This window comes from Coenobita brevimanus, chromosome 51 (genome assembly GCF_032717465.1).
Source record: "Coenobita brevimanus isolate Jiangsu-jjx chromosome 51, ASM3271746v2, whole genome shotgun sequence".
Classification (NCBI taxonomy): Eukaryota; Metazoa; Arthropoda; class Malacostraca; order Decapoda; family Coenobitidae; genus Coenobita; species Coenobita brevimanus.
The window spans coordinates 27,052,404-27,077,870 of record NC_137004.1 but is presented as its reverse complement, the minus strand read 5'-3'; the positions used below and the strand labels follow the sequence as shown (position 1 = coordinate 27,077,870).

The following is a 25,467-nucleotide window of genomic DNA, read 5'->3' as shown; positions in this document are numbered from 1 at the left end:
GGGAAGGCACACCTGACGGGACCCCTCCCACACCCAGCCGACACCTCTAGGAGCCCAGGACTTCAGCAGCCCTGTAGGAACCCTACTGTCCCAAGACTGACTTTGCACCCAGACAGTGTATTGTGCCTTAATTGTATCTACATTGTATCTAGTGGTTTGTGAATTTAAGATAATACACGTGTAAGGTTGCTTGACCAGAGTTTTTATGCCCTGTTTCTCTCGTAGTGTATTCTAGTTCCAATCTCGAAAGAGAACCCCGGCTCAGCAGCTAGTGTTCTTAGGGCGAAAAGTCGACCTAAAAACACCTACCATAACAGCAATAAATTATATAGTATCTCTTAATACTGTATGAAAAATACTTATTCATATTACAAATACTTCAAATGTACATACCTGACAGAAAATATCCACAGCAACAACTGTACCCTGCCACAGATGAATCAGAACTGCTGTAGCCGCATGGGAAAGTTCCGCCCATGTGAAGTACTCCATAACCATCTATAGTACTCCAGAATGCTTGGGACACTGCGATTTGGCAGTGCACACAGTCAGTGAATCTTTATTGAGTGAATATTTTTGCACGTGGAATGGTGTGAATGGTGCATTCAAGTACTTGGGTAGTGTGATGAGTAAAGATGGAAGTTTGGGGAATGAAGTGCTTGAAAGGGTACAGCAGGGAAGGAAGGTTGTTGGTTCAGTGAAAGCGGTGATGAAAAATAGAGAGGTGAGTATGGAAGTCAAGAAGTCACTGCATGATAGTACTGTGATCCCTACCCTGACAAGTGGAAGCAAGGCGTGGACCTTCCTAGGGAGGAATAAGTCAAGAGTGAGAGCAGTGGAAATGAGTTACCTGAGAGGAGCATGTGGAGTAACGTGGAAGGACAGATTGACGAATGAAGAAGTGAAAGAACGTTGTGGGGTGGATGTGGATGTGACAGAAAATTAGGAGAAATACACTGAGGTGGTTTCGATATGTGGAGAGAATGGAGAATGAGAGACTGACTAAGAGGGTCTACGTAGATGAAGTGGAGGGAGGGAGAGGGAGGGGGAGACCGAGGATGAGGTGGAGGGATAGAGAGGTATATGAGGGAGAGAGGAGTGAGTTGGGGAGAGGGTAGTCAAATGGTGAGTGACAGAGCGACTTGGAGGCGTTTTGTCTGCAGCCACCCTTTGCGAGATTAGGGTTTCTGGCTATGGATAGATAGATAGAATTTGTAAACCTCGCGGAAAAAATCCATTCGTGTGAAGCGGTGCTAAGTCTCAAGAATTTCTGAGAGAGAGAGAGAGAGAGAGAGAGAGAGAGAGAGAGAGAGAGAGAAACGCCTATCTGACGTGATCTGTCTTGGGTCGATTTGATATTCGCCCAGGAAGCGTCTGATATCTCCAGGGGATGTATGTAAGAGTTGGGTCCTCATCCTGCATCCTGGTAACAGAAAATTGATTGACATTTGTTCATTCAATTTTGTATGGCATGGTTTTCTTGGTGAAATTCTTAAAAAAAAAAAAAAAATCACATTTCTATTCTATGTCTTCAAACAGAACACAGTATTCGCATTCATATTCGCAAGTACTGAAAATTCATATTGCATTCGCGAATGCTGAAAACACACATTTGGACCATCACTAGTATTGAACTGTACTGTACATGAAAATATATAGGTTATCCCTTAATTCACGCGAACTTTTTTCACGCGATTTCGGTTATCCACGAATGTTTCGTACAATAATTAAAACAAAATTATAGTATTCAAATAAGTAATTTCAATATACAAGAGAAATTAATGAAATATAAAAAATGCCTACCTACTGCCCGTGTGCACACATATATGTATGTGTGTGTGGGAGCCTGGGAGGTCGGTCTACCACGCACCACACAGTTTGAATCCGACGGTCGAATCATGCGTAACTCGAGATCGCGAATCGTTATTTGTGGCTTATTTTTCTGCCTTCCAGTGATTGCTTGCCTTGTCTGACAATATGGGGCCTAACCATAGTGCTAGTGATGCATGTGGTAACACACCAAAGCGGGCTGGTAAAGTGGTGTCACTGACAAAGTTAAAGTGTTGGACAAACTTCAGGGAGAAATGTCAGCGACAATTCTCCCTCAGGACGATTCCCCGTCATTTATTTACATACCAGTTTATTTAGAAAGTACAGTACATTAGTTTTTTACTTATATGAGTTATAAAATCCCTCTGAAAATTAGTTATTAAAGTATTAATTATTAAAAAAAAAGTATATTAATAGAATGACGGGGAATTGTCCATGTTTTGATGGTGAATTGTCTCAGAACCGTATGTTTGGGGTGAGTCAACTGCTCATACAATAAAGGAGAACGTAGCATACGGGAGACAGTGAGGGCTAGTGCACCAGACTGCTAAAGTGTCTCCACCTACGCCTGTGAATGGTCTTGTAACCGTATGTTTGGGGTGAATGAGTCAACTGTTCATACAATAAAGAAGGCAGAATGTAGCATACGGGAGGCAGTGAGGGCTAGTGCACCAGACTTCTGAAGTGTCTCCACCTACGCCTGTGCTTGTCAGGTTTCAGTTTTAAATTTCTTACATTTTTGTTGTTTTTAATACTTTATGCTAGTTTATAAGGTGTATGTAGTGTATAAACAGTATTATTCAGATGTAATATACGTATAAACGTGCGTAATTATGTGCAAACAAGGCCAGAACATATACTGTACGCGAATTTACCACATACGCGAAGGGTCTGGGAACCTAACCCTCGCGTGAATTAAGGGCTGTGTGTGTGTGTGTGTCTGTGTGTGTGTGTGTTCTTACCTAATTGTATCATTACAGGAATGAGTCAAGCTCGTACTGTCCCGTGTCTTAAACCATATTTATCGTACATATCCTTAAATTTGTGAATTGTTTTGGCACACACTATTTCATTCGGTAGTGCATTCCATTGATCAATTGCTCTGTTTGGGAAACTGAATTTCCTTACGTCTTTATCACCTCTCTTCATACGCAGTTTTTTGCAGTGTCCTTTTGCTGATGCTTCTCCATATGTTAAGAAATCATTTATGTCTATTTTCTCCTTTCCTGATATGCACTTATATAGCATTATTGTAATGCTGAGTAGAATTTGGCTCGACTTCTCGTCCCAAATCAACTCAACACGGAGCGGGGTCCTCTTTCGAGACCGGAGCTAGTGCAATGAAGAGAGGCAGGACATAAAAACTTTCGGCAACAACATACACGTGTATTATTTCAGTTAGACACAAGACATTTCAGTAGACATTACATCACAATATAGAGCAATACAAAACCTTATCTAAAATATTGTGTATCTCGCAGGATACTAGCTTCCTAGATATTAATGACAATACAACAAATCTTAGTACTAGGAGTACAGTAAATACTCGTGCGCGCGGAGCGCGTGAGGGGAGAGGGGGGGGTTTGTTATCTACAAGGAAGGGGGGGGGGAGATAGGGAGACACGGAGAGTGACTTGGAACGGCGAGGGGGAAGTTATGGTAATATTTAATGAGGCCCGATATTAACAAGGGAGTTTAGGTGTTTTCTGTTGGCAAGAATTCTTTGACAATTAACTCTGGTTCTTATTTGGACTTTAAGAGCGGGGGTGAGGAATGGAGAGAGTTTTTAGGGATAGCGTGCGGAACAGGGGAATATAGTTATTACTCGCTGTCCTCGTTGTTTTGGTGACACTAGGTTTCTGTCGGCACAACTTATATATTACACATCTCCCCGGTAGGCTATGTAGACTCGCACTTCCCAACGCGTAACAAAGTCGGAACCCTCGTAAATTCTATTCCACTATATTACTCAGAGCTTAGCCAATAGCACTCCAATAATGTGTTATTCTTTCTTTGGGCTCTAGAAAGAAGTCCTTAGTAAACTCGGGATGACACTCGCACGTATCTTCACTTGAGGTCTCTACCCACATTCTCGCCCGTTAATGGAGCACTATGTCCTGGTTTACCCCAATGGAAATTACATGAAATTACTGCACTAGTCTTATTATAAGAGGAAAGGAGTCACACTTAACCTACTTCACGATTATTACAGGATCACTCGTATCTCTCGTGGAGAGAAACACGGTTACCTCCGTGATGATCCGGTCGGACTGAGGGCGTCGTCAGGGTAGGGCGAGCCGGGAGGGCACGGGGCGACTCGCTAGGGCGTCCTCTCACGTCCGGGGGTTTCCGGACTGGGCTCCGGACTGGGGCCGAAGAGGGCTAGGAACCTCTGGGTCAGGTCCCGGCGTCGCGGGAGCGTGGTGAGGTCTCGCCCGGGTGTCCTGGGGCGGGCCGGAAGAGGCGACGGACTGCGGTCTCCTATGAGCAGGGGCGCCGACAGGGGAGGACTGCGGCAGCGGCTGTCACGGGGGCCCGACAGGTGGGTCTTCTCAAGGGCCTCGCGCAGGGAACAGAGGCCGGGGGAGACAGGGAGGTCTTTCCTCCTTACTATACCCTGGGAGCGACCATCGATCGTCTCCACCGGGGTGCTGAGGGAGCGACCGTGGATCGTCTCTACCTGAGCTTTCAGGGAGCGACCATTGATCGTCTCTTCCTGATTTTTATGTGAGCGACCATAGATCGTCTCTATCTTTTTTTTATGGGAGCGACCATTGATCGTCTTTACCGGTGTGCTGAGGGAGCGACCGTTGATCGTCTCTACCTGAGCGTTCAGGGAGCGACCATTGATCGTCTCTTCCTGATTTTTATGTGAGCGACCATAGATCGTCTCTATCTTTTTTTTATGGGAGCGACCGTTGATCGTCTCTACCTTGACACTATTAGAGCGACCATAGATCGTCTCTACGTTAGGGGCGCTGCCTGGAGTATATTTTCTGACTCCACCCCTAGCTAACTCGGTGATTCCGCCACACGAAGGTAGTGTCTATTGCCTACGGTGGCGGCGGCGTGGTGGTTGAGTGTCACAAGGGCGCACGGCCCGGGCTGACGTACGCCGCTGCTGCCCGGAGTGATGGTGCCTGGCGGCGGCTACCCCGGGGGGTCCGAGTGGGGGTGTCGGCATTGTTGAGGGCAGACTCCACTGCTCCTGGTCCGCCTCGATGTCGGGGATACTGAGGTATTCTCCGGAATATTCCGGAGAATCGTATCGGTCAAAGCCACGCATTTCAATTATCATGTCACCTCTTTTCCTTCTCTCCTGTAGTGTTGGTAGATTCAGTTTATTTAGTCTTTTTTCGTAGCTTAGGTCCCTTATGCTTGGTATCCATCTTTTAGCGGCCCTTTGAACTTTCAATCTTGTCTATATGCTTTTTGAGATGAGGACTCCAGACTACTGATGCATATTCCAGGGTTGGTCTAATGAATGATGTTATTATCCTTCTTAGCATGTCTTCATTTATGTATGTGAATGCTATTCTCATATTTGCAAGCAGTGTATACATGTTCCGTACTTTCTCGCTGATGTGGTCAGCCGGAGATAGTCTGTTATTGATAATCACACCTAGGTCTTTCTCTCTTTCTGATATGTATAGGGTTTTATTTCCTAACTTATAATCCCAATCAGGTCTTTTTCCACTTTCACCAAACTTGATTACATGACACTTGTCCACATTGAATTCCATTTGCCATGTACTACTCCATTCATGAAGTTTATTTAATTCTTCTTATAGCTCCCTACAAGAGTCTGTGCTAGTAATTCTCCTTTGTATTTTTGCATCATCTGCAAACATATTCAGATAGCTCCCATTTCCAGTGTTACTGTTTATATCATTTATATACACTAAAAACAGTATGGTTGTAGGGTACGCTCCGACAAATGAGGCTGCTGATGAAATGAAGGATGACTTTTATGAGAAGCTGCAGGATGTAGTGAACAGAGTGGCAAGACATGATGTGTTAGTTTGCATTGGTGATTTTAATGCGATTGTTGGGAGTAGTAGGGATGGCTTTGAAGATTGTATGGGTAAGGAGGGTGTTGGTATGAGAAACGAAAATGGGGTGCGAATTGCAAGCTTTTGTTTGGCAAATGACCTTATAATTGGTGGAACTATCTTTGAGCATAGAAAAATACATAAGACTACTTGGATTTCACCATGTGGTAAATATTGTAACCAGATTGACCACATTGCAATTAGCAGAAGGCATAGGAGTTATTTGCAAGATGTTTGCGTAAGGAGGGGAGCAGATATAGGTAGTGATCATCAACTTGTTGTGTCAAAGATTAAAATAAAACTTAAGAGAAACGTTAATGGTAATTGTACAGGAGGTAATAATTATGATATTGATGAGCTGAGAAGTGATGAGAGCACGAGGGAAAAGTTTCGGTGCGAATGTAGAAACAGGTTTCAAGTCCTGCAGACTTTGATGGAATCTGAAGACAATGATATTAATCAAATGTGGAGAGAGGTAAAAGAGGTTTTGCATGAGAGTGCTAAGATTACTATTAAGAAAAAGGGAAAAGCGAGAAGGAAAAAGTGGATGTCAGATGAAACATGGAATGTAATTCAGAAAAGGAAAGAGGCTAAGTTAAGAAGTGAAGAACAACATGTTGATGGCCAGGTAGTTGAAGTACTTAGAGCAAAGTACTGGAGTTTACATTCTGAAGTAAAAAGACTCGTTAGACGTGATAAGAGGAGACTATATGATGAAAAGGCGACAGATACAGAAATTAAATTAAGTAAAAATGACGGTCAGAGCACAAGAGTAGTGTATCAGGCCATAAAGGAGTTAACTGGGACTGAAAGGAGAAGGAAGGAAATACCTGTACGAGATAGAAATGGTAATTTGATGACTAAAGATTTGGATATAAAAGGAAGATGGAAAGAGCACTTTGAATCTGTTCTAAATAGACCAATCCCAGCTGAAGAGGACATTTTGCCAGCCGAGAGAGATTTGCAGATAGAAACAGGGGATATAACTTTGGAAGAGGTAGCAAAATCTATAAAGGAGTTAAAGAATTTTAAGGCTCCAGGTGAGGATGGAATATTCCCTGAAATGCTTAAGGTGGAAAATGACGAGTTGATGAATGCGCTTTTGAAACTTTTTAATGTGGCTTGGGATAATGGTGGAATTCCAGAAGAGTGGAAGAATGGAGTGATTATAAAAATACCAAAAAAGGGAGATTTAAGTGTGTGTGGCAATTGGAGGGGGATAACTTTGACACCTGTAGTTGCAAAAGTCTTTTCCAAAATCTTGTTGAACAGAATAGAGCCAGTAATTGATAAAATTTTAAGAAGAACAAGCGGGATTTAGAAAAGGTCGAGGTTGTAATGATCAGATTTTTATTGTAAGGCATCTAATGCAACAAGCTAATGAGATGAAAATGCCACTTAACATGTGTTTTGTGGATTTTGAAAAGGCGTTTGATAGTGTTTCACGTGGAGCTATGTTGAAAATTATGAGATTCTATGGTATACCAGAAAAGTTTGTAAATATTATTAGAAGCCTGCATGAAGGTACTTTTTGTAAGGTAATGGTGGGTGGTTCTTTGAGTGATCCATTTCAAGTTAGGTCAGGAGTGATTCAAGGAGGAGTTCTTTCGCCATTGTTGTTTGTTTTGGTTATGGATTATGTTATGAAAAAGGTTGTAAGGAGAACAGGTGCAGGAATTAACTGGAAAGAAAATAAGCAGCTGATGGATTTGGACTATGCTGATGATATTGTACTGATTTGCGGAAGTATTTACGAGATGCAGAGGGTGCTCGATTGTCTGTTGGAGGAAGGGGAAAAAGTGGGATTGGTAATAAATTGTGGAAAGACTGAAATTATTAATATGAACGTGGAGAACCAAATCGATTGTGTAATTGGGAATAATGTGGTGAAGAATGTAGAAAACTTTAAATATCTGGGAACGATTGTATCATCTAATGGATCATTAAACAATGAAATTGAGGAGAGGATTAGACAGGCTTGGCGAGCTGTTGGAATGTTGAAATCTGTTTGGAATAATAATATGCTTTCGGTACATACTAAAGTGAAAATTTACAAGTCCATGGTTAGACCAATTTTAATTTACGGGCATGAGTCATGGTACAGTACAATTGCAACAGATCAGAAAGTATTAGGATTTGAGAATAAAATACTGAGAAGGATTCTTGGGGTAAAGTGGCAAGACAGAGTTGCAAATGAAAGAGTAAGGGATATTACGAGAGTGGAACCAGTTAATGAATATGTGAGACTGTCTCGCTGGAAGTGACTGGGGCACATATACAGAAAAGAAGGTAGTTTAATACAGGATGTGCCAGAGTGGATTGCTAGAGGAAGAAGAGGTAGAGGTAGGCCGAGGGAAACCTGGTTGAGGACAATGAAAAAAAAAAACAGGAGAGGAGTGTTGGTGGGACCTGAAGGAGATGGCAAGAGACAAATATTGTTGGAGAGAGTTCATTGAGGCCCTATGCATCCCGTAGGGTGCCACAGGAAATGATTGATTGAAAAACATGATTGGTGCCAGCACCAAACCCTGTGGTACTCCACTAGTCACTTCTTTCCATGATGAGTAGTTTCCTCTTAGTACTGTCCTCATTTCTCTTTTTATGAGAAAGTCTTGCATCCAACAAAACAGTTTGCCTCAAATTCCTCCTTGATGGTACAGTTTCCATAAAAGTCTTTGGTGTGGTACTGTGTCAAAAGCTTTCTTGAAATCTAAATAGATACTGTCCACCCATCCTTCCCTTTCCTGTATTGTGTTTGTTACTCTGTCATAGTAGCTCAACAGATTAGTAACACATGATTTTCCTTTTCTGAAACCAAACTGTCTTTCTGTTATCATACTGTGTTCTTCTAGAAGATTTACCCAAGCTTTTCTTATAAGTTTTTCTAATACCTTGCGTACAACACTGGTCAGTGATACTGGTCGGTAGTTGAGAGGATTTTGTCTATTTCCTTTCTTGAATAAGGGGACTATATTTGCTTTTTTCCAAATATCAGGTAGTTTCCCTTGACTCAAGGATTTCTTGAAAATTAAAAATAATGGTTTACTTAACGCCTTTGCACATTCTCGTAATACCCAACATGAAATTTCATCAGGACCACTTGCTTTTCCTCTGTCTACTCTACTTAACTCCTCCTGTATTACTTTTTCTGCTATTTGTATATCTGGTAGTATGTGTGGACATGCGTGTTCCACATAGTCCCTCTCAAAATTTTTTTCTTCTGTAAAAACTAATTGGAAATTCTTATTTAGTGCTTCACAAATATCTCTCTTGTGTATAAGTGATTCCCTCGTCCGTAATGGATTGTATTATATCTTTTACTTTGGTTTTGCTTCTGATATAGCTGTAAAACAGCTTTGGTTGATCACTACTTTTATTTATTATATCCTCCTCAAACTGTTTTTGGGCTTCCCTCCTTATTCTTGTATAGTCGTTTCTTGCCTGTTTGTAATTATTATACGCCCTTTCACTATTGTGTCTTCTGTATCTATTCCACAACAAATCTCTTCTTTCTTTTGATTTTTTACATTCTGTATTGAACCATTTCTGTATTTTTTTATCTGCTTCTTTGTGCTCTGGGATGTACTTCTGGACTCCTATTTCATAAAATTCACAAAATTTTTTATATACAGCAATTAAATCTTGTCCTCTAAGCTCATTTTCCCAATCAACTTCTAAGAAATATTTCTTTAGGTCTTGATAAATTCCCTTTTTATAGTTTAGGCTCTTTTTCTAACTGTCATTGCTGTTTACTATGTCATATGCTATCCTGAAGTTATAATTTAGTACTGCATGATCACTTTTGCCGAGTGGAGGGTGATATATTAAACTGTCAATGTCATTTTCTTGCCTAGTAAATATTAGATCTAGCACTGACGGTACATCAAGTCCTCTTTTTCTGGTGGTTTCCCTCACATGTTGCGTTAAGAAAAACTTATGTACGAGATCCAGGAGCTTTTGGTCCCAACAGCTTTCTTGGCTATTCATATCTAGAGTATTCCAATTTATATTTGTATTGAAGTCCCCAGTTAGTATAATTCTTTCCGATTTCTCTTCCATTTTATGTAGCAATGCTCTTATACTCTGAATTGTACTCTCTGCCAGGTCCTCATATTCGTCTCTTTTCCCATGTGTTTGATCTGGGTGGCATGTACAAATTGGCTACAATTACTTTACCTTCAGATGTGTCGATCTCTACTGCAATCAGTTCTACTTGTGATGGTATATCTAGGTTTATTTCCTTGACTTTTAGATTTTTCTTAGTTAATATTATAATTCCTCCTCCTTTTTGTAAATTTCTGTCTCTTCTCCATATATTGTATTCCTCTAAGTTTAGTATGTCATTGGATATCCTTGGTGTTAATATTGTCTCAGTTAGGCATATTATTTGTGTGTGTGTGTGTGTGTGTGTGTGTGTGTGTGTGTGTGTGTGTGTGTGTGTGTGTGTGTGTGTGTGTGTGTGTGTGTGTGTGTAAAGGAAAAAAAAAAAAAACAAAGCTGCACTGAAAAATTTATTGCACACATGAGAAGGGCTTCAGTGCTGGTGCAATACAATATTCATACTAAGGCCTTAACTACAACTATTCATGCCTAAGCTTATACTGTACACCATTTCCAAATTGGCAGGTCCATGGTAAATATACTAATGATACATGGCTAATTACTAGTATAATGAATGTCTATGACTCCTTTACATCTCTGATAATGTCTTTCACCAAGCTATGCAAATACATACCAACGCTGTTTTCAACTAGAGCCTTTCATTAAGTAAAATTAAAAAATAAAATGCAATTGACCAAAACCTCCAATGGCCACATGAATGATTAAATAAGTTGAAGTAAAGCTCCATTACACAATAAATGAGATGTGTGTAATACCATCAGCATGGCCAGACAAAAGCCTTCAATGTGTGTCCAAATAATGGTCTGGCTATAACAAATACCGGCATCAGTATAACTTAAAAGGAGGATGCTACTGTCTTTTTAATATCAAGAAAAACATTGTATACCTAACATACATGACAAGAATTACCATAAAATTAAGCTGTGTCTTGAAAACTTCACAATAATATGAAGATGAGTCTGGCAATTGTTTCATCTTAAGCATAAAGCATGAACTTATTATGATGCAAAAAACCATAAACTATGGCACCAAAGTTAAAAGACTGTACAATATTCGGCACCTGCTCGGAGCAAACATTCTGAGTCATAAGAAATTTATATATATATATATACAGTATATATATATATATATATATATATATATATATATATATATACACTAATGAAACTTTATGGTGAATAATGACAGGAGGGTGGGAAATGTACAGGTGGCTTCTTTATTCCACTGATCTGTCTCTCCAATGAGATCAAAGATTTGTGCTCATGCTTTGGATCTATCACACGGAAATGTGGAAAACTAAAGTTCTTCATTCTCTAATCCTAAGTTCTCCAATCTGCAGCATCCTATCAACAAAATGCTAAGAAATTTTCACAGAACTATGAAAAAACAAAAAAACAAAAAAAAGTGCATCAGTATCACACCACATCAACTTCTAGTGTTGTCATTATCACTTTGTTATACTCAGTTTTGGTACCTTCTTAGCCAGGACAGAGTCCATATAATTTTCCATTATTTCAATTGTCTTGACAGTGCCTTCACTACTGGTAACACATTTCTGAGATAATACCAGTACTAGACATCCCTTCATGGTCCAAAAGCACAAGACTGTAAAACTGAAGCCAGATGATGTTATCTAGCAGTAGTGTATAAGGAAAATGGTGCCTATTTCAGATTCAGTAATACACGTACTTGCAGATATTTAGAAAGGTTCACCTTGTGGGAGCTTTCCAAGCTCCTCCATCTCCTGCCACATTCTGGCTAAAACACCTAACTTTAGATCTCTTCTATGAACATCTACCTAAAATTTACTTGATCTACCTGTTAGTTCTCTTTCACATTTAGGTCTATATAGTATTTCACTAACTGTTATTGTACATTCTCTCCACATGTTCAAATCACTACAGCCAACTGTAAACATCTCCCAACTGAGTCTCAATATCAAAACATCCTCTTAACCCGAACATATTGTTCTGCCCCTCACTGTGGCAACACACATCTAACGTCACTATTCTCATTTCAGGATACTCATATCTTTGGACATCTTCCTCTTATACAGTACAGCACACATGCTTAATACCATTATGCATCATATTTCCGACACTTAAAACAAATAAATTCCTAATCATCATCATCATCCGGACCCCTCTTCCCACCCTAGGGCAGGGTGGGGAGGAGCAATGTCCAGACAGCCCAAGTTCGCCCACTCCAATGGGCCACACTTCCATTCACTCATCATTCAAGACCCTGGGAATCCTGGGTCTATCTGATATGCCAAAATCTTTTACCACATTCTGTAGCTTCATATAAATGTATCTGATAGAGTCAATCCAAACACTGTCACATTAAAAAGATGTGCCAAATCCCAGATCATGCACTTCTCACAATATTAATTCAGCCAGCTCGATCTCTTGTCAGTCCCCTAGCCTCACCGACTTCCATACCTCTCTTCCTCGCACACTCATTCACTATATCCCTCCACCTTCTCCTTGGCCTACCTTGCCTCCTCTCTCCTTCAAACTGGCTCAGATATACTTTTTTCACCACTCTATTGTTATCCATTCTCTCCACATGACCATACCATCTCAGCACACTCTCTTCAATTCTGGTGTCCACAGACTTCCTCACTCCGAATCTTTCTCGAACCACATTATTTCGTATCCTATCTACTCTCTGTACTCCACATACATTCCTCAGCAGTCCCATCTCCACTGCTGTCACTCTTGACTTCTCTATTTCATGCCATACCATAGTCTCACATCCATATGTTAAAGTTGGCATGACTCCTTCATGTAAGCTTCGTGCAGCTGCAACACTCAAGCCTCTGTTTCTTATCATGGCCTTCAAAGCACCAGCTGCCTTCCTTCCGTGTCCTTCTACTTTCCTATTCATGTACGTAAAATCTCCTCGCTGTTAACAGAGGAAACAGCTCTCTAACTTCTCTGAACCAACTCTGGCTCTTGTGATGTAATGCAAAGTGGACCACTGACCACTCTCCACTAATGAGCACCTGTCATCCCTTTCAATGCATACAGGTCTAAGGGTTGGCTCCAATAGTCCAGGAGATTTAAGGATGCGAGACCATTTATACAACTAAATAAATTTGAAAAAAAATCTAATACAGCTTGAGACTTCTCCTAAATCTAAAACAAAAAATACTTGAAAAATAACTGCAGTAATGAAAGTAATGAGGTTAGAAAGACATGACATAATGATAATGACAAATGAGAACATGAGCAAAACTCAAATACATAACAGTACACATGAAACAAAAACTGGTAATATGAATACTGCATGCCAAAACATGCACAAATTTTCCGAAACAGAAGTTTTTTTCTACATTTTTTTTTTTTTTTTTTTTTTATAACAAACTGTGGTAGGTGTGGGCACTCACCATCCACTCACTCAATGTAGTGCTGCTATGGGTGTCTGCCCTTTCCTCTCTTCCATCCTTCCTCTTCTTTCTTGCCTTCATATTTTCCTATTTCTTCTGCCTACGGGTGACTTTACACCCCCTCTTCTGTCTTTCTTTCCTTCAATAATTTCCTCTTCCTTCTGCCTATGGGTGATTCTACTCTGAGTGATAAGCCAAATGGGTTCCTGTACACCAGGAAACCATTTACTACACTGGGTGATAACCATATAACCAAATTATGGTGCCTGGTGGTTTAATGGGTAATTAAGGTGCTCCAATTGGACTGAGCCTGTGCAGGTTTATATCCAAGGGGTTGTTGGGGTTCATTGCTCAAGTAATGCCACTCAGGGATGAGTGAGGCTGGTCACTCTCATCTTAAATGTCAGGATCAACTTGCCTAGCCCCGGGTTCCAACGCTCCTTGTGAGATGACAAAGGATTGGATGATCGATGGATGGATGGACATACATAATAAAACATGCACAATTAATCTTTTAATCTTATTAGACAAAAGAGATGTTTAATGTCTGCTATAATGTGAAGTCATCCAAAGGGAAATGCATTAAATTCCATGTCACATTTTTAATTTGTGAAATGAGGTCAAGGAGGAGGATAAATAAGTTAAATGAATCTGTGAGAAAGTAAAGTATGGAGATTGATGAGGCTTGGGAACTGACAGTAGATCCAGTTGTTTGAAGGGGAAACTTGTAGGAAGTGACACCTCTTTATAATTTGATAGTCATCACACTGACTGCCTGACTGGTAGTTATGAAGTGCATATGCCTGGAAAATATGCCTGTGAGGATCAGCCTGGACTCTGGGGGTTTGAAATGTGAATGAATGAGCATGTGGCCCATCTGACTGGAAAACACTGGTAAGTTCTCATTTTATCAGGTTTCTTCTTGCTCTTGGGGCCCTACCTCATCACCCTATCTTAAGTGGAAAAAAAAAAAAAAAAAAAAAGTCTGGATGATGATGGTGGAAGTGAAGACTGACAGCAATACATATACAGTAGGTTGATATGTTGTGAAGACTGATGATAAACAACATGATGGGAAGGAGGGCAGGGTGAGTAGGTGAGATGCTTTGACACCTTTTATTTACTGGTGAAATTGAGACATATAAAACAAATCTTATTCATTTTTCATATGTTAAAACTGCATAGCTATCATAAGTGCAGCACTGTTGGCCAAAATACTTGTACTTCTGAAGAGAGAGACTTACTGTGGTAAGTATAACAGTGTACTGTTTTTTTGCCTCAAACTCTCTATATGTTTAAAAAAAATATTGGTTTGGCATTATCTTTCTCTACCTGGATACAGCAAAAGTTGGCAATGCAAGAGTTAATAGATAGGAAAGCAGTCAATCTATCAAGGTGGGGACAATATTAAGAAAAGAATAATGGATTGGGGAGAGAAATATACCTCAATGTAATATCATATTTAAATTATGGGCACTTACTGACAATTACTTATGGGAGAATCTGACACTATGTTCTATGCACTATATGGTAATAAAAAGATAGCTTTAAAAAATAATTATAAATGGATGGATGGATAATAATAATAATAATAATAATAATAATAATAATAATACAGTACTTAAAATTTTGCATCATTATCTTGCATTACTGAAATATTATTCCACATCTTGTATTTATAAATGGCAGTAACAACACTGTAAAAATAAAATGCAGTATGAGCATAATATATTAACCCTTTGGCTGCTGATGTTGCACCTACTTATATTCTGGCTACCAGCAGACAATTTTACGTAACTGAATGCAACCCCCATCATTCAGAATTATTAAACTAGTAAGATTAACATATGACTAGCAATGTTCCCCTTATATATCTTTATCTTGGCAAATGCAAAACAATTTCACCAGTACTAAACTTCAGCATACTCCTAATAGTCAAATGGTTAACAAGGTAATGGTAACCAAAATTCATTAAATATAGTTCTGCAGACATGCAAATCAATTTTTGTTTTACAGAGGTAATATTTTACATTTAATATATTAGGTTTCTGTATCAAAATGTCACTAAATATATAAAATACATCAACTGATATCCAATGATTTGTTCATTAGTATTAAAACTACAACCCTGCCTGAGGAAACTGACTTATTGGGGTTTCTTAAGTCAATAATAATGGATTAACATTTGAAGTACTACATTATTACAGCCTAACATCCACTATTTGTCTAATGTACACTTATATTAAAATTAAACCATCACAACACTGACAGAATCAAATTAAACACAATCATTAATCAAGTAATACATATTAAATTACACTAAAATAATCCAGTTAAGTACATACAATGATCCCTTGATTATCACACATAACTGGTACAGTATCACGCCTGGTGCATGACAATGAAATTATACAGTAAGAAAGGCACAGAATCTATGGGATTTATTCAAATTGGTGCCAGGCAAAAATACAGGCAAACCCTGATTTACGACACCCCTGGATGTGATGCCCCGAAATAGTGATGGGGGTAGAAATACCACCCTACCCTGTCTATCACAGGCTTACCCCCAGTTTTGCGACCGGTTTTGATTTTCTAAAAACTGATTTTCATGATTTTTTAGACTTGAATATTGTGTTTGGGTTGATTTATAAACTGTTGTTAGACTTAGATTAATGAGTTTTAGTCATACGTGGAGTGAACACTGTCATTTAGGGTACGGATTCTTGCCCATCAGACGAGGTACAAAACAGTGTGGACAACTAGGCGACTAAACAAAGAATATTTCGAGTTTGACCACTGAACAGTCATCTAACCTATCATTGAATACATATTAATGATTTTAAAAAGATATTACTAATTAGTGGTAGGTGGGGGCGCTCACCATCCACTCACTCGATGTAGTGCTGCTTTGGGTGTCTGCCTTTTCCTCTCGTCCTTCCTTCCTCTTCTGTCTTTCTTTCCTTCATTTTTTCTTCATCCTTCTGCCTATGGGTGACTTTACACTCCCTCGTCTGTATTTCTTTTCTTCATTCTTTCCCCTTCCTTCTGCCTATGGGTGACTCTACACAGAGTGACAAGCCAAATGGTTTCCTGTACACCAGGACACCATTTACTGTGTTGGTTGGTAACCATATAACCAAATTACAGTGCTTGGTGGTTTAGTGGGTAATTGAGGAGCTCCAACTGGATTGAACAGGTGCATGTTTAAATCCAAGGGGTGGTAGGGGTCTATTGCTCATGTAATGCCACTCAGGGATGAGTGAGGCTGGTCACTCTCATCTTAAATGTCAGGACCAACTTGCCTAGCCCCAGGCTCCTACGCTCCTCATGTGGCACCATAGGACTGGATGATGGATGAATGGAAGGATATTAATAATCTTGAAAACCTCAGAGAGTAAATATTTCATGCACTGATGAAAACTGACCGATAAATCATATGCTTACATTCGGGCTGTTCAAGAAAAAACACTTTGAAAATACAGTACAAAGGAACTTCTAAATACAATATGACCTCACTATAACGGACTAATTGGGGCCCAAGCCATTCCGAAAAAAGCGAAATTCCTATAAAAGCGACATCCGGACTTCCCCCTGCTAACTAGACTTTTTCTGACATATTAGACATTAGTCCAGACTGCACCAATGATTTTTAAACTGTTTTCACTACCACTGCAGTACTGTACTGTATTATACCTTCACTACATTAATCAATTGGTATAACATATATAATAATACTGTACTGTACACTGATAAACATGTCTTTTGTTTACCTTATTGTCGTGAACATACAGTAGATGAAGTGGTCAGGTAGTCTGGACTGCATCTGGCTTTATTGAACTTTTTCTGATATAGAGGAATTTAGTCCAGTAGCTCCTCGATTCTGATAAAAGTGAATTCCGTACAATTGAAGTCCGTTATATTGCGGTCTTACTGTAAATGTTGGAAAATATGCGAGAAAAAAATAAAGAAGCTCAGCAACCAGAAAAGTGGCTAAAACAACATGAAGAGGGGCCATCGAAAAGGCTCTCCCGATCGCATTATCGATCAATAAATCACATGTTTATATTCGGTTCATTCAAGGGAAAACACTTTGAAAATTCAAAGAAATTTCTAAATAAATGTTAGAAAATAAGAGAGAAGAAAATAAAGGAGCTCAGCAACCAGAACAGTAACAAAAACAACATAAAGAAGGGCCATTGAAAAGGCTATCCCGATCACATCATCGATCGCATTCCTGATCAAGAGAATTCCCTGTCAAAACATCAACGATTCTCTGTCGCAACAGTTCGCACCTTGGACAATACTGCGCCATTCATACATTATTATTATGCATAACAGATGTTTATTTCATTGTTCTGGGACCATCTGATGGTGGGACTGTATTCAACGTTGCTGCTTCTTCTCTACCGAGTTTGAGTAAAAGAGATCACATTCTCCAATGACCCTGACTGGGTGAAATGAGCACTGGTTTTAGGCTTAGGTTAAATTCTTTTACAGCTGTTAGGCCATTTAGATTGGTTTCCAACTTTTTTTTCTGACTCATCTGGGTGAGTTTAGGACTTGGCTTGGGGGGGGGGGGGGGGGAGCCAAGGTTCAAAAATGCATCCCTACATTTTCGTTTTGTTTTTAAAGGCTCCAACATGCTTGCATGCGTCGGCCTTGGTCACCTAATGGTGGCTCTCCACGCTGCATGATCCATTGCAGCCACCCTGTTCAGTCCCTTAGCCCTGAGGTCACAATGACCTCGTCCCATGTCCTTCTCGGTCTACCCCTCGTAACCCCATCCCCAATATTAACACTTCTCACCTTCCTCACCCAATTATCATCCCCCATCCTCTCCACATGTCCAAACTATCTCAATCTACCTCTCCTCATCACACCACCAATACACTCCAGTCCCATCCTACCTCTCAACTCTTCCATCGTGAACCCAGCCCCCCCAGACCTTGGACGAAGGGACGCACTACTCATCCACCTAATCATTGTCATTTCTGTACGTCTGAGCCGGTGAATATCCTCCTCCTTCACTGCCCAGGTCTCACTACCATACAGCATTACACTCCTAACACTTGCTGCATACAAAGACCCCTTAGCACATAGGGAGACTGTTAAATCTAACCCAAGATCCAATAGTCTGCCTAGCAATGGGTATTTTCCTTAACCAACTGCATCGTTAAACTAGGGTATGCCTCTTAGGCAGTGTGATGGGTAAGGATGGAAGTTTAGAGGGTGAGGTGTTTGAAAGGGTACAAGGAAGAAAGGCGGCTGTTCCAAAGCTGTGATAAGAAACAGGGAAGTGAGCATGAAAGTGAAAAAGTTACTGCATGACAGTACTGTGATAACAACTCTAACATATGGAAGTGAAGCTTGGACCTTGCTAGAGAGACACAAGTCAAGAGTGAGAGCAATGCAAATGAGTTATTTGAAAGGAGCCTGTAGAATCACATGGACAGACAGACTGACAAATGAAAAAGTTAAATAGTGTTGTGGTGTGGATGTGGATGTAATAGGAAGCGTTAGGAGAAACACAATGAGATGCTTTGGCCATGTAGAGGGGATGGATGAAGGAGAGCGTATGTGAGTGAGGTAGGGGCGGTGAGGGGGAGGGTGAGGCCAAGGATGACATGGAGGGATGGAGTGGAGAGGTATATGAGAGGGAGGCGTGAGTTGGTAGCAGGGGAGTGAAATGGCGGGGGACAGGGTGACGTGGAGGCAATTTGTTTGTGGCCACCCCTTTCGAGATTAAGGCGTCTGGCAATAGACAGACAGGTAGATAGGCACCAGACACCTGACTCGTAAACCCAAATTTTCCCTTTACAACAATTTAGACTCACTCAATATATACGGTACCGTACATACTGTTACGGTATCAGAAACACACAAAGGAATGGTTAACAGAAAATGTAAAGAACACAGTAAGGAAGAAACATCCATCTATCCATCATCCAATCATACATTGCCCCATGAGGAGTGTAGGAGCCCGGGACTAGGCAGCTGTTCTTGACATTTAAGATGAGAGTGACCAGCCTCACTCATCCATGAGTGGCATTACATGAGCAATCAACCCCAATGACCCCTTGGACATAAACCTTCACCGGTTCAATCCGATTGGAGCGTAATAATTACCAACTAAACCACCAGGCGCCCAAATTTGGTTATATGGTTACCACCCAGCATAGTAAATGGTATCCTAGTGTATAGGAAACCATTTGGCTTGTCAATCTGTGTAGAGTCACCCACAGGCAGAAGGAAAAGGAAAGAATAAAGGAAAGACAGAAGAGGGAGTATATAAGTTACCCATAGGCAGAAAGACAAGAAACATATACCATAAAGAGAACTGAGATAGGCTTGAAGTATGAAGTTCTGCGGCTAGGGGTGAAGAGTTAATTGTCTCCACCACTAGGATTAACTTTTTAGGTAGGGCATCATCTTTGAATCCCACAGAGCCATCATAAACCACAGATTCTGTTCATCAATGTCGGCAGAAATCAGCTCAGATAAGCGATAATTTTTTTAAGCCAAAAAAAGTGTAATATTGGCAGATCAGCAATAACCTATAACCAAGTGTATGATAAAAAGGGATCACTGTATATTCTAACACTATTTAATAATAGAAAAATATGATCATTGAGAATTGGCAACACAAAGATGATCACAAAATATCTTTATAATAATATCAAATATAATACAGTACCTATCATACAGATATTCTGGCAACACTGCACTATAACTCTTGTGTAATTATTATACAACTACTGACACTACAATAAAAATTCATTTGTTTACTCTCACTGGTGAATATCCATCAAACAGGCTCAAGTTCTGAATCACAACCATGCATCTCTGAGTCTAATTCATTCCGAACCTTCCTAGCACAAATGAAAGCACACATGAAAGACAAGTTTATCTGTTGTGCAATGGACTTCACCAATGTACATATACTGTGCTTAAAAAATCAACTTAATATGGAGAGATACAATTAGGTCCATGGACAATTCAATGAACCCAAAGTTTCTAAAAAGAGATTATGGCTGAGTATATAATAATCCCCTAATGCCTGCTTGGCTAGCTAATAAAGCCTTTATCTACTGGAGGTAGGAATATAAGTGACAAGAGGCAGCAATGTCAAACTTGCTGTATTTTCATCCTAGTGAATATTGTACCTATAAATTGCTGTATAAAAGTGAATTTGAATGTGTTACTTGTTTGTTTCAAAGTTTCTACATCTAAAAATATTGGTAAGCATCATGGTGTGAGCATATATATATATAATATATATATATATATATATATATATATATATATATATATATATATATATATATATATATATATATATATATATATATATATATATATATATATATATATATACTGTATATATAAATTACAGGGACTACACTGAATCAGCAGGTCAGTTACTTAATAACAATTGTACAATGATTTTATACTTATTTATTCATCTGAAAGACAAAGTGTGGCAGCATCATTATTCTTAATATAGTACGGTACTTAAACTAGGCCCTGATGGTCAAAAACTTTTCACCAGACACATGCCATTCTGAACCAGGACAATGTTTGGTATAGGCTAATCCAGCAGAATCTTTAAGAATCAGTCAGACTCTAAGTCAAACTTTGAGCAGTTACTGTCAAGAATTCTAAATATGTCAGATTACTTTAAAATTATCACTGAATCATCAACAACCTATAAATGGATATTTCACGCTTGTGGTCCAATTAATTAAATACCCACTGCAATTTCTTGCCTTGCTGTGTCTTATTGGAGCTCTTTGACTTCTTCTTGTGCTTCAATGGCCAGCATGATAATCCATTCCTCTCAGGCTCCTCTTCAAGCTCAATCTCAACAATTTCTTGAGATGCTATGGGGGGTCTGGGACTTTTAGATAAAGTCACAGAATGAGCTGAAGGATGGGTTAAATTACTCCTACTCTCCAGGCTTGCAGGTCAGTATTTTGGAGTGAGATAAACTTTCCGCATGAGAGTAGACACAATAAAGGCAGTCTGCTTCTTCCCATGCATGTGGTGCTGTGCTAAATGGGGTGTGGGGGGGGGGGGAAGGACATGTAAATAAAAATGGACTTAAGTGTCAAGGAAAAAGGTTTAGCCTCATCATTACCTTAAGGCTATTTTCCAGATATAAAATGGGTGAGGATATGCAAATCATGGCTTGCTCAATTCAAGAAGAACAGGAATCAACAGAAAGGAATTTCCAAATACCAATTCCCCTCCCCTTTCCTGTGCCAGAGGATAAAGTCTACCTACCCATCTATACAGTATATACATTATTTCTATAGCCACGAACAAACTGCCTCCTCATCACTGTCCTCTACCAATTCACACACCTCTCATATACCTTTGCACCTCATCCCTCCATCTCATCCTTGGCTTCCCCAATCCCCTCCCCTCCATTACCTGATTCACATGCACTCTCCTAATCAATCTCTCATTTTCCATACTCTCCACATGGCCAAATTATCTCAACGTATTTCCCATTACAATGTCTCTCTATCTATCCATCTATTGCCAGACGCCTTAATCCCGTAAGGGGTGACCACAAACAAACTGCCTCCATGTCGCCCTGTCCCCCGCCATTTCACTCCCCTGCTCCTAGCTCACACCCACCTCTCATATACCTCTCCACTCCATCCCTCCATCTCATCCTTGGACTCCCCCTCCCTCTCCCCCCCTTCACCTCACTCACATGCACTCTCCTCATCAGTCTCTCACTCTCCAACCTCTCCATATGGCCAAAACCTCAATGTATCTCTCCTAACACTTTCTATCACATCAATATCCACACCACAACACTCCTTCACTTCCAGATTTGTCAGACCGCCTCTTCATGTGACTCCACATGCTCCTCTCAAATAATTCATTTCCACGGTTCTCACTCTTGGCTTGTGTCCCTCCAACAAGGTCCAAGCTTCACTTCCATACGTTAAGAGGTGGTATTACAATACTGTCATGCAGCGATTTTTTTATTTCCATGCTCACTTCCCTGTTTCTTATCCCTGCTTTCAAAGAACCAGCAACCTTTCTTCCTTGTTGTATCCTTTCAAGCACTTCATCCTCTGAACTTCCATCCTTACTCATCACACTACCTAAGTATTTAAATGCACTCACATTTTCCATTTCCTCTTCATCCAACCTCACTGTACATTCAGTAACTTCAATTCTCTTGAAGACCATAACTACTCTTCCTTACATTCACCTTTAGATTCTGTTTCTTCCACTCTCCCAAACTCATTCACCAAGCCTTGCAGCTCCTCCTCGTCTTCACTTAACAACACTGTATCATCTGCAAACAACAGTACAGGGAGTTTCCAAACACTGCCCTCTCTCATTAGAGCCACTCCAATATCGACTGCTCTCGTATCTCTTTTATAGCCCCATCCATGCACAGCTTAAGCTGAACAACCATGGAGACATGACACATCCCTGTTTCAATCCCACCTTCAAACTTTAAAATTCACTCAGTTCACTTGGCTCATTATAACGTACTAATTGTAATTAAGAGTAAACAATACTAAAACAAAGCATCCTAACCGTTTCTACTCTATTTTATCCTAACTTAACCCTTTGAGATTCTTATGACTATTTCAATCATCATTTCAAATCCAACCTCAGAGATTCTGATGACGCTTTTCATCGTCATTTTACAATACTTCTGTAAAATATTCACCATAAATCGAATTTGCTCATCATGGCAAGGAGGCTCGAGTATGATGTCACGGAATGGTTGCTCTATGCGTGGCAGTACTGCACAGCTGGTCTGACTCAACTTTATTCTTAGTGAATATTTTTCTTTAGCGAGGTATAAAATTTTTGGTTTTTGCCTAACTTCAACTCGTAATTTTGACTTTTTATTTTCCTTGTTTTCCTTTTATGCACATACTATGATAGAGTACAACTAATCAGCTTCAATATAACACCACAACCAGCATCCTATCATAAGAAGTGTTTTTACACTGACCGATCAAAGAAAAACATCATGAAGCAAATATGCGGCCGAGAGTAAAATAAAATTGTGCATCTTTCCTTTCGCTTTAATGCAAAATGAAATGCAAGTATTACCATAATCTATATATCATTGTAAAGGTAATTTATTGTATTTTTGCATGGTTTAAACCAAATTTACATATCTTTACTTGTTATTTTTTGCTGAATATTTTTCTACGGCAAGGTATAAAATTTTTGCTTTTTGCCTAACTTCAACTCATCATTTTGACAATTTACCTTCCATCTTCTTCTATCTTTCCTTCATTTTTTCCTCGTCCTTCTGCCTACGGGTGACTTTACACTCCCTCTTCTGTCTTTCATTCCTTCATTCTTTCCTCTTTCTTCTGCCTATGAGTGACTCTACACTGAGTGACAAGCCAAATGGATTCCTGTACACCAGGAAACTATTTACTACACTGGGTGGTAACCATAAAACCAGATTTTGGTGCCTGGTGGTTTAGTGAGTAATTATTGTGCTCCAATCGGATTGAGCCGGTAAAGGTTTATATTCATGGGGTGGTTGGGGTTTATTGCTCATGTAATGCTACTCAGGGATGAGTGAGGTCGGTCACTCTCATCTTAAATGTCTGGACCAACTGCCTAGCCCCAAGCTCCTACACTCCTCATGGGGCAACGTAGAATTGGATGATGGATAGATGGATGGATTTTTTTTTTTCTCTTTTTTCTAACATACTACAATAAAGTACAACTATTCAACTTTAAAACGACACCAAAACCAACATTCTATCATGAAAAGTGTATTTACACGGAGCGATCAAAGTAAAATATCGGGCCGCGAAGATGTGGGTCAGCGTGAATGGCTGACTCTAGCACAGACATAATCTGCCCTGCCCAGAAACCTGACAGAGTTAATAAAACTTGTTTAACCTAACTAATTCTAATTAACCTTAATCTAACCTAACCTTATTTCAACCCGACCTTAATCTAAACTAACTTAATTTTAACCTGCAGATTTTGGCCTGCATAAAATCCTGACACCATCTAAAAGCAATGTAGGGGACACAGTCCCTCTATCCCTGATGTAAATCATATTTTCTTTGCTTACTGACGGATCCTCTCCAGACTAGAAAACGCACTGATGTATAGTCAGACCTCCTTGATCATGGTTAACTGGCCCATCAAACTACCACAATAACCCCTAAACATTCCGGAGCAACTGGATCAGCAATGTCTGCAATGATTCTGTTACTCTTGATCATGAACCAGAGATCCCTTTTCTCTCACATTTCTCATCACAAATTTAGCGAGCCAGCATTCTCATCAATATCCGTCTGTGATACAAAATTTTTATAATTAACCATTCCTAACCATCAGTTTCTCTTGCTTTGAATGTGACTCTTCTAATATTTCTTGTTCCTTTAGTTAAGTTTACCCTTAATTATTATCACCACTAGTTTATTTTGAATTACAGTGCAGTAATCCCTTTAATATCTGGATGCCCAACAACCAGACACCCCAATGTCTGGACATTTTGGGCCCGGGCCTTCGGAACCCATAAATGCCCCCCCAAAATAAAAAATCTTAAATTTTTTTCATCCATAATTTGAACTTGGAACGTGGCGCTGACCAGCTGTGTTTTGCTATGTAGTTCCGCCAACATTCGCCAGGGCAACGCTGTCTCCTCCCCATTTCCCACCTACCCATCATCGTGAGTGCATGCTCCTCACCATGGCCACCCACGTGCTTGCTTTTGTGGTGGTGCCCTACTTCCTGCAGGCCCTCTTGTTCCTCTGCTGCCTCTTACTCGTGTGTGTGATGATGGCCCTGCCACCCAAGAAGAGGAAACAAGTGGTTCTGACTCTGAAGAAGAAGAGGGAGATATTGGAGAAGGTGGACGTGGGATGGTTGACATTTGCATCCTCCGTGAATTCACCTGGCCTGCTCTACCTTGTTTGATTTCAAGAAATCCCGGGACAAACTCAGCCAGTACATGGCTGACTTCGCATCGAAGACCAACTGCAATGTGGAAAAGAAGGTTATGTACACTCCCAGGTTTGCAAAAATCGACTGCTCCACACTGATTTGGTACCG

At 40.0% G+C, this 25,467-nt stretch overlaps 1 protein-coding gene across 1 annotated transcript in view; it reads right to left on the bottom strand.

Annotated features, from left to right (window-relative positions):
- Positions 1-21,360: 21,360 nt before the first annotated feature.
- Positions 21,361-25,467, bottom strand: part of LOC145400255 (caspase-1-like) — a 51,398-nt gene continuing 47,291 nt past the window's right edge. The window contains exon 6 of the mRNA XM_080272772.1: positions 21,361-21,446. Within this exon, the coding sequence (XP_080128898.1) occupies positions 21,361-21,446 (86 nt within the window). The remainder of the gene's footprint in view (positions 21,447-25,467) is intronic.